At 40.6% G+C, this 13676-nt stretch overlaps 1 protein-coding gene across 5 annotated transcripts in view; it reads right to left on the reverse strand.

Annotated features, from left to right (window-relative positions):
* Positions 1 to 13676, reverse strand: part of Hecw2 (HECT, C2 and WW domain containing E3 ubiquitin protein ligase 2) — a 398421-nt gene that overhangs the window by 16794 nt on the left and 367951 nt on the right. For all 5 annotated transcript variants that reach the window (XM_087566111.1, XM_087566110.1, XM_087566112.1 and 2 more), the window contains 5 exon segments: positions 13182 to 13311; positions 11922 to 12068; positions 11074 to 11188; positions 8796 to 8881; positions 7782 to 7894 (listed from right to left, as the gene is read on the reverse strand). In XM_087566111.1, the coding sequence (XP_087422237.1) occupies positions 7782 to 7894; positions 8796 to 8881; positions 11074 to 11188; positions 11922 to 12068; positions 13182 to 13311 (591 nt within the window).

The following is a 13676-nucleotide window of genomic DNA, read 5'->3' on the forward strand; positions in this document are numbered from 1 at the left end:
TTCAGGAGACCAGTGTGTGCCTGGGAAGAATCTACTACATTCGCTTCTAGAATCTCACTAATAAAAAAATACCTATCTTATTTTCCCCCTTCAAAGTCCCACATCATGAAAGTTTGCCATGCAAAGTGTCTTTGGTGATCAAAGTTTAAGTCCTCCACTTACATGATACCTTCTTATCCCTTCACTTGCAAACAAATGCTCACTGAATAGATACTGCATGCCAAGGAGTGAGCCGAGGCAGAAGAGGAAGGAAGGTGGAGTTTCTCTGAAAGAATTCACATGCGTACAGCAAATAAAGCCTAAGGATCAGGCAGCCTGCGCTCTGACCTAGGGAATCTTCCCCGGGGCAAGTGGTTCTAATAAGACCCAGCATGCCTTTGGATGACTGATAAACCATTAGTTCCGGATCTGGGCTGTATTTTTTTCCTGAGGACTGAGACACCTTTACCTAATTAATCCAAAAGATTCCTGTGGGTTATATGTGGTTCAGGATACAATGATAATACAATGAGTTACAAGTCTGTTCAGTTACAAGTTGGGGAAGGCTTTGTAGAGGATGCTGTCCATGAAAGGTCAGAAGGATTTGTAGGTGTGCAGGGCTTTTCTGGATGAACAAGAAGGATGTTTCCCAACAGATGGGCTGGAAGCCTGGGAGAAAAAGCATTGCGTCATCAGGAAACCAGAGAAATGCAAGTGACAAGGACTGAGGCTTGACAAGGCCAGAAAGGGAGGATGGTCACAGGGAGGCTGGGGTGTCCATGCAAAAGTCCTTTCCATTTATTTGATGGATGAAAGGGAACAGTAGTTGGGTCTGTACACAGAGATAGCAGAGGTTCCAAAAAATAGGGCAGAGAATAAAGAGGACCAAGATAAAGGACAGAAGACGAAATAAGACCCAGAGTGACAGTGTTCAGTAGAGGAACGCAGTGCCAGTTTTCTTAGCCTGGGTAGCATTGTTAGAAAATAAAGGTATAACTTGCCATAATTTAATGTTTTTTAAGTCTTTAAAAATGTTAATAATTTCTCTAGTATCCTTATCTATTACCTTCTTGAACTAGGAAGTTTAGAATATAAAACTTGCTAACACTAGGTCACCAATATCTATGTAATCTATGGAAGCCTACTCCAACTCCTGAACACCAACCAGGTGATCAATAAATACAAACTAAGGGGATGGAAATCGAGGCTGCTTATTATTCCAACTACTTGTGTTCACGGTATTTGGTGGTTTGTTCGTGTGAGGACTGCCACTTTTCTCCTTCTGTTTTAAAGCACTTGCTCAGAGATCTATTTGTATGTCACACGAGTACTTGTCTGAAGTAAGAGTAGGAAGTTGTATCTGTTACCCGAGTCTTCTCATGAGGTCATCTTAGTGAAGATGCCTGATCTATGAGTACAGTGGGGACGCCACTGTAGCAGGAATTCCTGCCCTGCAGATAACTAGCACAAGAAATGCTCCAAACTATGCATTCCAAGCAAGATCCTTTTTCACTTACATCTGCTGACTTTCTACTGACTTCGGTGTTAGCCCTCACTTAATTCGTGCATTAATGTGTATCTCTTCCCTTAGACTTTAAAGCTTCATAGTGTGAATGCTAGTATATCAGTCCTCAGCTTTTGAGATGAACAAAGAAAGTCAGGTTTAAAAACATTCTACAAATTGTATGCCTTGGGTGTCAGGTTTTCAGCTCGCTGCTAAGGTCAAAGCCATATTAAATTCAAACAAGGTCCTTGTTCTTGGAGGGTTCTATTGTGAGGGGGTGTTATACCTATGTGAACTAAACTTGATGAGTGAAGTAGGTAAGTCCTCTGATAGAAATAAGATTGATAAGAATACTGAGTGAAGAAGTCTGGTGGGCTCTTCTGATGGGGTTACGTCTCAGCTGAATTCTCAGGGATGTGGACCAGCAGAAAGTAGACCTGGGCAGCAGGTCCCAGTCTTCAACGAGACCTGGATCATTATGTTGGAAGAATAGCCAAGAGGTAGTGACTGAGGTATAGGGATGTGTGGGCGGAGGTCTGAGCTAGGCTCCTCACCGGGTCTCCCACCTTTGAGTGCTTGGGAAGGAGTCTGAATTTTATTTCAGCAACTGAAGGATACAAGTGTGGGAGAGAGATGACCTTAACCCGTGGTATGAATAAATGTGAGGGTGGATGGAGCAGAGCAGGAGCAGTCTGGCTGGCTGCCTGCTGCAGAGATCCAGGTGAGAGGTGAGTGTGTCACTGAGTATGATAAGAGATGAACCTAGTTTGCATTCTGGAAGTCAAAGGAAAGGAATGGCTCGTTCTTTAACAGTTGTGCCGTGTCTGCTGCCCACCAATATATACTTACAGAATGACTTATGAAATACCTCTCAAGGCCTGTCAGACAGTTTGACATGGATTATGCCATCTCCTACTGCAGGTAGCAAGAGAACCTCTTCATTAAAATTTTGCAAATTCTTTCAATGTTTTACTTTTTACCTGAGTCTTGTTTTAGACTTCCTCCCTTCACCATTTTAAGATAGGGACTTAGAAGCTAGTCTTGAACAATAAACCCTCTTTTCTTTGCTTTCTGGAATTACAGGTAGGCACCACCCACCCTGGCTTCACCTACCTCCCAAAGTAAAGACCAATCCAAAAGATCTATCACATTTACACGCGTTAATAACCTCATAAATCATTTCAATGGAAGAATAAGGCAAACCTCTTTAAGCATTTCTGTTATATAGAACTGAGTGGGTGGGCAAGGGGTGTTGAAGAGGGACATTGTATTAGAGGTTAAATTATGAGAATCTACCACAAGTTCCTCTCACATTAACAGCCTCCCTCCCCGGACACCACTAGCAGCTGGACTCATCGAGAGGGACTCAGAAAGGGTGTTTCCAAGGCTCATGCTTGTTCCCTTTTTTTTTTTTTTTAATTGAGAAAAAAAAAGAGAGAGACATTCTTATTTCAGGACTCCTCTGTTGTTTTTCTATTTACTAGCTGAAAGTTGGCCTGGATGGTAAACAGCGCTCTTTTACCAGAGGAGAAAAAACTGCATTATTGATGATATTGCAAAGCAGTAAAAGACATGGAAAGAGGTTCATAATTAATGGTGAGAAACACAAAGATCAGCTTGCAGACGGTTCTACGGCGCAGTTTTTGTCTTCTAATCTGTATGCGTGTGTGCTCGCCTGTGAGCAACTTAAGGATGAGTAGAAGCAGACGCTCCAAGCGGTTAACAGAACTTACCTCACTGCAGGATTTTATGCATACTTTATTACACATTTAATGTATTTTAAATTTTAAATGTTTTCCTTGGCATGTTTGCAAAAAGTTTTCGTTTCATAACACAAATAAAAAGTAGAACTTTACAGTGAGAAAAGGATTCTCATTAAAAAGACAGAGAGAAAGAAAAAAAAAAAAACCTATTCCACTGGGTGTGGCAGTAAATGCCTCTGATTCCAGGCCTGAAAGTGAGGCTAAGGCAGGGGATTATAAATTCACGGTCAGCCTGGGGCTCAAAAATGACAAAATAGAAGTCCCCTTCTGTTGTATAAAAATCTTTTTTTTCAAGACGTCTGTTTCATAGTGAGTTCTTACATTCATTTTCCTAACTTTTGGGTTGACATTTCATTCTTTCAATCTCCTGACACAACTAACACTAACTTCCTAACTTCCTTTTTCTCTTTGGTCAAAGCCCATCTTCCCCAGTGGCTGCAGTTCCTGCTGTTCTCTAACTCTCCCTTTCAATCCATGGATGAACTTAGGAGCTGTGTATCCAGAGAGGAGAGAGCACTGCTCTGTATTTGTAGACTGGCATGTGAACCGTCTTTTTTTTTTTTTTTTTTTTTTTTTTTTTGGACTGTTTAAGAGGAAATGCCCTGAAGTGAGTTTACTCTTTACTCATAAAACCCATCAGAGCTCCAGGGGGTAGGAAGTCTTCTACAGAAATGCAAATTCGGAGCTAGCCCAACCAGCAGCCACAAAGCAGAGGAAGTGCAGTAATCTGTTCAGCCTGCTAGTCTCCATGGAAACACCATTGAGTAAGTCTCAAGTCTCTATCAGCTAAATCACCGGTTACTTTATCACTACAGAAGGGGAGTGGGGATGGTGGCGGGGGAGGGGGAAGCCATGGGTACAACACGTTTCTGGCTTCAGAGACTTCCATATATACTTTAATACACTTCTTGGGAAATGTGATCAGAGCTAGCCAGGGCTACCACAGAATGAAAGGAAGGAATCAAAGAGCACAAGTCACACTTGCTTGGAAGGTTGAAAGACTGAATAATCTGTCCAAGACCAAGAGCCTCTCTGTCATCACTCCGGTTGGCCATGACAGCTCTCTCCCTTCACACCCTTCCAACCCTGCAGGTTACAGCTTCTCACAGGAGAGGGGAGTTTCAAAACATGTATTTATTTTTAGTAAGGAGGACTTCGGTTCTATCTGGTATATTTGTACAGTATCACAACTTATAAGATACACACAGAATCAATACTAGGGAAAAGAATATACTGGTGCTGACTGGCTTGGCACCTACCAGCCCCCTAGCTCTGTGAAACTAGAAAACAGAGGCTGGTGTGGGGGTGGGGTGGGGGAGTATGGCTTGAGTGCATCTGTTTTGGTCTTCGGAGTACTAGACGCAGTAATATAACATAATGTCTTACGTCCAAACCAACTTCACAGATCTTTTTATCCTCAAGTGATACTTTAAATCTCATAAAGGGCAATGACCCAGTTATCAGTGAAGAATTGCTTCTGATAAAACTTATACTGCCATATCCTGAAGTGATTTGTCTTAAGTTTTTGTCTAAACAAGGTGTGTGTGTGTATGTGTGTGTGTGTGTGTGTGTGTGTGTGTGTGTGTGAGAGAGAGAGAGAGAGAGAGAGAGAGAGAGAGAGAGGAGACAGAGACAGAGACAGAGCGAGAGACAGAGAGAGACTTCATCTAAGTAGTACAGAAGCTACAGAGGTTAAGGATTAAAGGCTTAAATGGAAACAAGAAAACATACACTCCCTAAGGACCTTCCAATACATTATCTCATTCAAGTGTTAGAAGTAATCTCTGAGCCCAGCATTGTTCTTTCTGTTCTATGGAGATGGATAATAACACCTTTATTTGTGCTGCATTATGATAAGGGTATGAGCAGGCGCCACACAGGAAGACAGGAAGAATGACAACAGCTGTTACCCAACTGTGTGTTTGCAATGATTCTGAGGAACAGCTCCATCTACAATGAGTCAGCCTAAGAACTTTCTGGAACTACCAGGGGAAGTAGAGATGCCAGTGCAGACAACCCTCAAGTCTCTTTAGCAACTGTATAGTGTTAGCACTCACTCAGCCAGGCCTAACATACCACCCTGCCAACTGTCTATAGATAAGGCAGCTGAACCCTGAAATTCAGAAAGCAGTGGTCAACTGTCTATAGATAAGGCAGCTGAACCCTGAAATTCAGAAAGCAGTGGTCCTGAAGATCCCACAGTTTGATGTGGACCTGGAATCCAGAATTTCTAACTTCCAGCCTTCTGCTTGTTTCAATATGATACTGCCTAATCAAAGATGAGGGTGACACACTGCAGCGACAGCCAGCAGCAAACGCAGAGCCAGTGAAAAAGTGTCTCCAGGAGTCTTCAGCACAAGACAGAGAAGGATAGGACTTGTAACCAACTATCTTTCTCTGACCAACAGGGTTCTGGAAGATTCCAGGGCTTTAACTGTGAGCAGCACCTATACCTATCATGACTATAGTCAATTCCATAAACTGTGGTGGCTTCACTGAAATAGATTCAATAGAAATGTGACACACAGTTAATCTGAATTTTTCTGCTTCTCCTATGTTCTTAAGTATTTCAAAAGAGTGGAAAGCCTTGTTAAACTAGTATAAATCTGTTTTTAAGATACAAATATGCACTAAAGGGAGGGAAAAAAAAATCTCACTACCCAAGCACAAGTAAAAATTAGTACATTAAAAACCCTAGTAAGGGGGCTGGAGAGATGGCTCAGTGGTTAAGAGCACTGACTGCTCTTCCAGAGGTCCTGAGTTCAAATCCCAGCAACCACATGGTGGCTCACAACCATCTGTAATGGGATCCGATGCCCTCTTCTGGTGAGGACAGCAACAGTGTACCACATATATAAAATAAATAAATCTTTAAAAAAAAATTAAAAAAAAAAAAAACCCTAGTAAGACAATTAAAGATGTTGCGGAATTATTGGCAACCTGTGCTGCATACAGGTAGGTGAGGTGCTCAGCAGAGCCCCTGAGTTGCCTCCATTTAACTCCTTCTTTCACAAGCCCTACCTGCCAGAGTTGTGTATTTATTGTTAGCAGCAGTAAAGCAATGGTTTTCCACCCCAACAAATTGTATGATATTATTGAGAGTCTGGCGCAGAGAGGACTCAACCGGAATGACAACAGACACTAACCACTAGAAAGGTACACAACACATCCACGAGACTGAATCCTATTCAACAGCTACCATGTGCTAGTCCTTCTTCAACAGTGATTTAACACCAGAGCTTTGTGCTGGCTTGGTTATGTGAACTCAACACAAGCTTCTAGACATCAATTGAAGCCCTGAACACATTGCCTATGGGCAAGCCTACAGTACGTTTTCTTGATTCATGATTGATATGGGAGTGCCCAGATCACTGTTGTTGGGGCCAGACCTGGATTGGTTGTTGAACAAGCGATGGGAGCAAGCACATAAGCAGTACCCTCCATGGCCTCTGCATTGGTTCCTGACTTGAGTTCCTTAAGTGATAGGATTTCCTTAGGTGATAAGTTGTAAGATGAAATTAATCCTTTCTCCCACAACTTGCTTTTGGTCACAATGGTTTTATTGTGTTTTTTTTTTAAATTCACTTTCAAGGGTTTTTTTTTGAGATTATAATTTAATCATTTCATTTCCCCCTTACCATCTCCCCATCCCAAACTCTCCATGTGCCCTTCTTTGTTCTCTTTCAAATTTATGGCCTCTATTTTTGTTTTGTTGTTGTTGTTGTTGTTGTGTGTGTATGTGTGTGTGTGTGTGTGCCTATGTGTGTGTTTCCAAAAACATGAATACAACCTACTCAGTCTATACAATGTTATTTGGATGTATGCTTTTATGGCTAATCATTTTGTATTGGATGACCAATTGATGTGTTCATCCTTAGGGAAGACAACTTCTCAATCTCAGCATGTCTTGGTTGCCTATGGTTCTTTGTCTAGGGTTATGGCCTCCATTCATCTTAGCATGTTTACTGGTGTTATAAACGGAGACTCTGAAAGCCAGAAACACTATATTCCAAGTCCTAAAAGACCATGATGGCCAACTTAAATTAATAAAACCTAGCAAAACTATCTGGTATAGTTGAAGGAGAGAAAAAAACTTCTCCTGATATAAATGATCTAAAAAAAATTGTATATCCAACAAACCAAACTTAAAGAAAGACTAGGTAGTATCATGATATTTCATCCTAGCCAATAGGAATCCTAACTACTGTTGCCTTCTAGAGTCAAGCCACAAGTCTGATGACAGATGTTGCCTAACTGAAGCTCATAAGTTTGCCTTCGTTGTGCTTTGTACTTTGTTATACAGATGTATGCATGTAACATACAACTAAACAAGATATTTTGTTCCTCCCCACTTTATTAAAGATGGTGATTAGAGAGAATCTCATCTTTCAAGCTTTTCTCTTTTCTAGTCTTCACATAAAACAGTGATTGATCCATATATACATATATTCATTCATATAAATAAGGGTAATATAAATGTATATTAAGCTGAGGTTTTCCTACATGTGTTGGGAGTAAAGAGTACTTTCTTTTACCTGGGAAGAGCGGTGATTTTTCCCCATTTTTCCACACAGAATCTTCTTGGACCATTACTCCCTCGGAGAGAAGCAAATCCTTCATAGGGAATGCTAGATGTGCCTGTAACAAACTGTCAGCCACAGAAATAGAAAGGAAAGGTGAAGCCAGAGACCTCATCTAGGAAAGGCACATCATTATTGCTGTGTAGCATTTCCGAGGAAGAGGGACAAGTAGGGAATTTCAGAAGCCAATGTGTGATCAACATAGGACATCAACAGAGATTCTGATGATTACTCAGTAAAGAGCAGTGAATCATAAAGGGAAATGGGATGTAAAGCATTCTGAGTGGCTGGCCTGCTTGGATATTAAACCAGGCATACTTCCCATGGCAAATAAATGAAATGAATATTAATTAAACCTAGCCTACTTACATCATTTCATTATCAAATTGGTATACATTTTAGGAATTTTGTGGACTGCAAATCTGAGTTCCATAGCCAAAAGCACTAGGTCCAAGTCTATATACATGTAAGGCTTTGCCTTAGTGTCTACTGCTTTAGTGGAGTCTTACCAACATTGCCCTGGACAGCTTTTACAAATATCCCAAAACACAGTGACCTCTTCTCCAAAACGTCATTGCTCTACAAAGTTTGGAAAGTCAAATGAAGGAAGAGGACTATATCAACAATTAGGGTTCTTTCCTACAGTATTGAACAGCATCTCTTTTTCTGCTAAGGATGCTAACTGCAGAGGGCCACAGGCTGTGTCACTACAAGGATCTATTTGTCCCGAGGGCATATGTCAACCCAGAGTTTCTCAGACTACCATTGGCACTTCCCCACAAACCTCAAGAAATGTTTTGTCTTGGCTGGTGGTAACAATATTTGGACACACAGTCAGAAGTGCACGGAAATGTCATAACCAGATAAACAAAGGTTTGTATTTGTGAAGAATATCTAGCAATTACTAAGAAGTATGCACACTTCCAACAATATATCATTGTGTTAAAGTCTGATCTAATGGTATCTTACCTGTAACAACCTTAGTCGTTGTTCATTGTTGAATCGTTCTACTGCAGCCCAGAACCACCGAATTACAATGTGATTGTCATGGTACCCTGTGAACCAAGCACAAAAGCTCATGTTACATTGAGTCTTCTATCTTAAACCACAAGAAATATATGCCAAAAAAAAAAAAAAGAAATATATGCCAAAAGACTACCACCATACGCACAAATCAGCATCTTGGATTCTTTAAATGTCGTTTATAATTTAAGATTAAGGAACAGTACTACAAATACGATCATATGGGCATCAAAAGTTAAACAAGATGGTCCAAATGAAACCAATGAAGAACAGCAAATATTGTTTACTTTAGCTCCATCACTTCTGAAAAATACAATTGTTATGACTAGAAATACATACCTCTTTCAATCATTTCTATAAGAAACAATCACCCAGTGGTTCCAAATACCCTTATGCCAAACATTATACTAAGCTTTGAGGCAAAGAAAACTTGACCTTCTCAGGATTTCCTGATGAAGGAGAGAGGTATTAATCACACAATTTATATAAGCAAAGAAAAATAATGAAAAAAAATTTAAAGCTGCCTATTTCATTTCCAAGTGCTTCCCTAAACAAACCTCTCAGTAAAAGTTAAGTTCTAAGAGAGAAGGCTGACATAAATTCATGTGCAATTAATGATTCAAATCAACCGATAGTCATATTTTACAAAAACCACTTTACTTAATTCTGTGCTGTACTCCCAAAATGAGGGTGAGTAGCGATAGCTTTAATCTGAATGTGTTCTCATGCTCCCATAGCTGTGAGGTTTACCAGGAAATCACCAGAGATACTTCTTCCCCTTGAAGGGGAAAGCGCCTGAGTGAAGGATAAACAGCATTAGGTTGCGTATAGCATCTGGGTCCAGGCTTTGGGAAAGATTTGGTTAATGCAGGAAAGATTTGGTTAATGAGCGAAAGATCAATGCAGTTTTCCATTCTTATGAGTCAGCCCTCTTTTGCTTTGCCCTTACTGTTTATGCTAAGCCTAATTTGAAAGAACGACTGTCCCATCATAGGGTCCACAAACAGCTGCTGGATGAACAGATGGTACGCGACAGCACAACTGCTTTTTCACATGGTGCCAACTAGCTGTGCCAGGCAAACATGGCAGCAAAGTGCTTGTCTTTTATCTGGCCTCTTCTAAGGATCTCATTTGGTAAGACTTACCACTAAAATAGGTCCTTGATTTACTCAGACATAGGGGCTTGAAAAATCTTAGACTGTGTCAGTACAAAAATGACTGATTTGATTACTGCACTGCTCTTGGAACCTCCTGGGAGTAAGGTTCAAGGAAATAATAGTTACCACAAAAGAGATGTTAAGTAGTCCATCAGGGAAAATGCATTTCAACTAGTAAAAATAATTCAGCTACAAAGCTTTCCATAATAACCACCTCTATATGCAGATGCTATATATGTCCAGCCAGATAAAATGTACTGCACAGTTTGACTTCAGAAATAAAAATGGTGGAAACCTCAATTTAACAGACTTTTAGAGAAAATCCAAACATTGCAACTCTCCCAGAAAATGCACACTTTACTCAAAATTATTAGACAAAAGTTTTCACTCTGGGCTGTCCCTAGGTTTCACCTTTTAAATAAGTGACAATCCCAATCATGTTGGTCCAAATTACTAACCGAAACTGTGTACTGATCGACAGAAAGCCACTTCCAAAAAATCCCAAACCAAATCAGTTTACGGCAATTGCCTTTTCAGCCAAACTCGATAGTCCAGTTTAGAAGAACCTCGTAGATGGACCTGCTGGATTTTAAGAACCCTTTCTTGTTCCCTGTTAGTGTTTAAACCATGAGTTATAACTGCTAGATGGTTCAAGGAACTGCAGCCAACCTCTGCAGGTTAGGAAGCTCAAAGGGTGTGGCATCTGGAGGTTTAGAATGTAGATGGATGGGTGGGGTCTGACCAGTTGGATATTAAGCCTCCCACACTTCACCGACAACGTCATCCGATACTTAATTGGTATTCTTATGATCACATTTCTTCACCAGCAATTAGGAGTCATGACACCCTCAGAAGGGGTGTAAACGATCCTTCCCCTTTTGACTAATGAAGTCGCTAGGTACAGAAGGGACTGACCTTGCCCAAGGTCTCAAGGAAAACAGCAATCAACAGACCAGTGATTAATGCAAGTGCCTTTGTGTGCTCTACGCTCAGACCTGTGCTTGAACCAGCCGCCCCCTGCCCCGCCCCCGGAACTTAAATCTAGTCACTCATAAACCAAACCTTACCGCCTCTGTATTCAGTGTTGTTCCTCCAGTCATTGAGATCTATCTCAGCTGTGCCAGCAATGACCAGCTCCAGTTCTCTTGCATCAAAGACAGACACTAGCCTGGCATCTACTACCTGAGGAAGAGAAAAAGTCAGAAGCCTAGAGAAACGTCAGCCACAGAAAAGAAGGCTTATATAAAACACAGGGCGCAGGGAATTTCGAGAGCAATGTGGTTATATCCTCCACTGGTATGTGAGAACTTCTCATACCATCTCATTCTATCTGTAGAGATACAGAGGGAACTTATGTTTCTAGTTGAAAGGTTGTAAGATTTAGCCTCAGTAGAATTTTTGTTTTGGCTGATCACCATATCCCACTGAATATCCTATGTCTCCTCTGGTCTCAGATGCTAAGCAAGCCGGGGTCTGGTTAGTACTAGAGTCAGAGGATTTTTGCTTCATATCTGACAACTGATTAATCTAGTCGTTTGCTGTTTTGCTTTTGAAAACGATCTAATGGTCTTAAGGAAGTCGCATGGGACATGTGTGATAAGTTCTGGCCCCCCACACAATCACTGCCCATAGTAAGCATGAGATTTGATTTGGCATACCTACGCATAAGTAAGAATTATAACTTCCATGTTATCAGTACTCATTAAAGCATTAAAACGGTACCCCTAAAATCAGCATACCATTCATAGGGGTGATATGACACGCACAATAAGCTTTCACGTGGGGATATACAGGAATATATCTGACTTTTTATATATTAAAAGAACAACAGTAAACATAGCAAGAGAGGAGAGAAATAGTCTATGCATGAAGGATGGTGGAATGGACAGGCTGTGAGCACAAGTCTGCTGTTTACCTCATAGAAACCGCGGACTAAGCTCTCTGTCTGCTGCACCACGCCCCTCTCAATCCTCCACTTCACCATCCTCTCAATGTACTCCTTCTTGTTCTTCTCCGTCACTGGAATATTGGCTCCCCCTGGTTTTAACTCTCGTTCAGTAATCTGTCATTAAAAGGCAAAAGGACGGATCAGAAAACAAGCGGAGCTCAGGTGTATGGCTCTTTTAGACCTTGGGTGTGTTCTACAAGTGGACAAACTTCCAAGGCAGTGGTTCTCAACCTTCCTTTTTTTTTTTTTTTTTTTTTTTGGTTCTTTTTTTCGGAGCTGGGGACCGAACCCAGGGCCTTGCGCTGCCTAGGCAAGCGCTCTACCACTGAGCTAAATCCCCAACCCCGGTTCTCAACCTTCCTAAAGCTCCCACCTCTTGATACAGTTCCTCATGTTGTGGTGACCACGACTATAGAATTACTTCTGTCGCTCGCTACTTCATAACTGTAGTTTTGCTACTGCTATGAAAAGTAATGTAAATATCTGTGCTTTCTGATGGTCTTAGGTGACCTCTGCGAAGGTCTTAGGGGAGCTCACAAAGGGTCCCACAGGACAGATCTAAAGGTTAGAATCAACTACACCTACAGAGCCAGAAAGATGTACTTAAGGAACACAGAGAGACACCCCAGTACATCTTAAATTGAGAGCACATTTTTGAAAGCATATGAAATACAGGCAACCCACACAAGTACCAATGCCTAGTAAGTACTAAGACAGGACTCCTCACAGAAATCTTGTAGTCTTCTCTTCCATCAAATTTAAAGGAAAACAAGTATATTCTCTGCTTTCAAGCATTCTCCAAAATATTACTCATATTATTTCTTTTCTAAAACATCAACTACAATCTTAAAATCTAAATAAGTCTTAATTTTATATTAATTAAAATTAAATAATTTAATATTCAACCCAGGGATAACATTCAAATGTATTCTATATAAGATACATTTTCATATCTCTACATATCTCTAAAGATTCTCAAATATTGTATGAGAATTTGAGTTGGAAATAAAAAGATTGTTCACAGCCTATAAATGCTTCTCATAATCTACAAATGAGATAATATAATCTCAACAGTAAATAATCTGTAGTTGGTATTCAATAATCTTCATACTCAAGCTTACTACAACTTAGTTAAATTACCCAATAAGACACAAATATTAACATTTGATCTTAGTCATGGAATTAACTTTTCCCCAGCCAACAGCCTTTAGTTAGCATGTAACAGACCTGCCCAAAAACTTCTTCGTTCACAGTGAACGTGAGGTCTAGGATGTCATGGATGTCATTGTCTTTCATCCATTGAAGGCTCTGGTGGAACTCCTCATCAAGGTATTCCAGATCACTCAGGTCACACAGGCTGAGATGACAAAGAGAAGCAAACAGGGGCCTTGTTATTAGCAAATCCCAGAATCACGAGGAAGAACACTGAGCAAGACCCATTCAATAGGCTGCGGCAATTGGGATGTTGTTGAGTCCAGAAATCACATTACTGAAATCAGCCAGATATATGGCATTCATTCCTCAATCTGGGATACTTAAGATGCCTTAGGAAGCACTTACCTGTCTTTTCTCTCAAAAATAGAACCAAGAGTGTCTGCCATCTACATGGTCATCCGCAAACAGTGCTAGTTCTAGAACTGGAACAGGCTGACAACTTGCACCCGTAATCTATTTTGCTATGTTACCCTATCAAAAATTATCATTCTCCTAATTTGAAATTCT

This window comes from Rattus norvegicus, chromosome 9 (genome assembly GCF_021556685.1).
Source record: "Rattus norvegicus strain SHRSP/BbbUtx chromosome 9, alternate assembly SHRSP_T2T, whole genome shotgun sequence".
In the NCBI taxonomy this organism is placed as follows: Eukaryota; Metazoa; Chordata; class Mammalia; order Rodentia; family Muridae; genus Rattus; species Rattus norvegicus.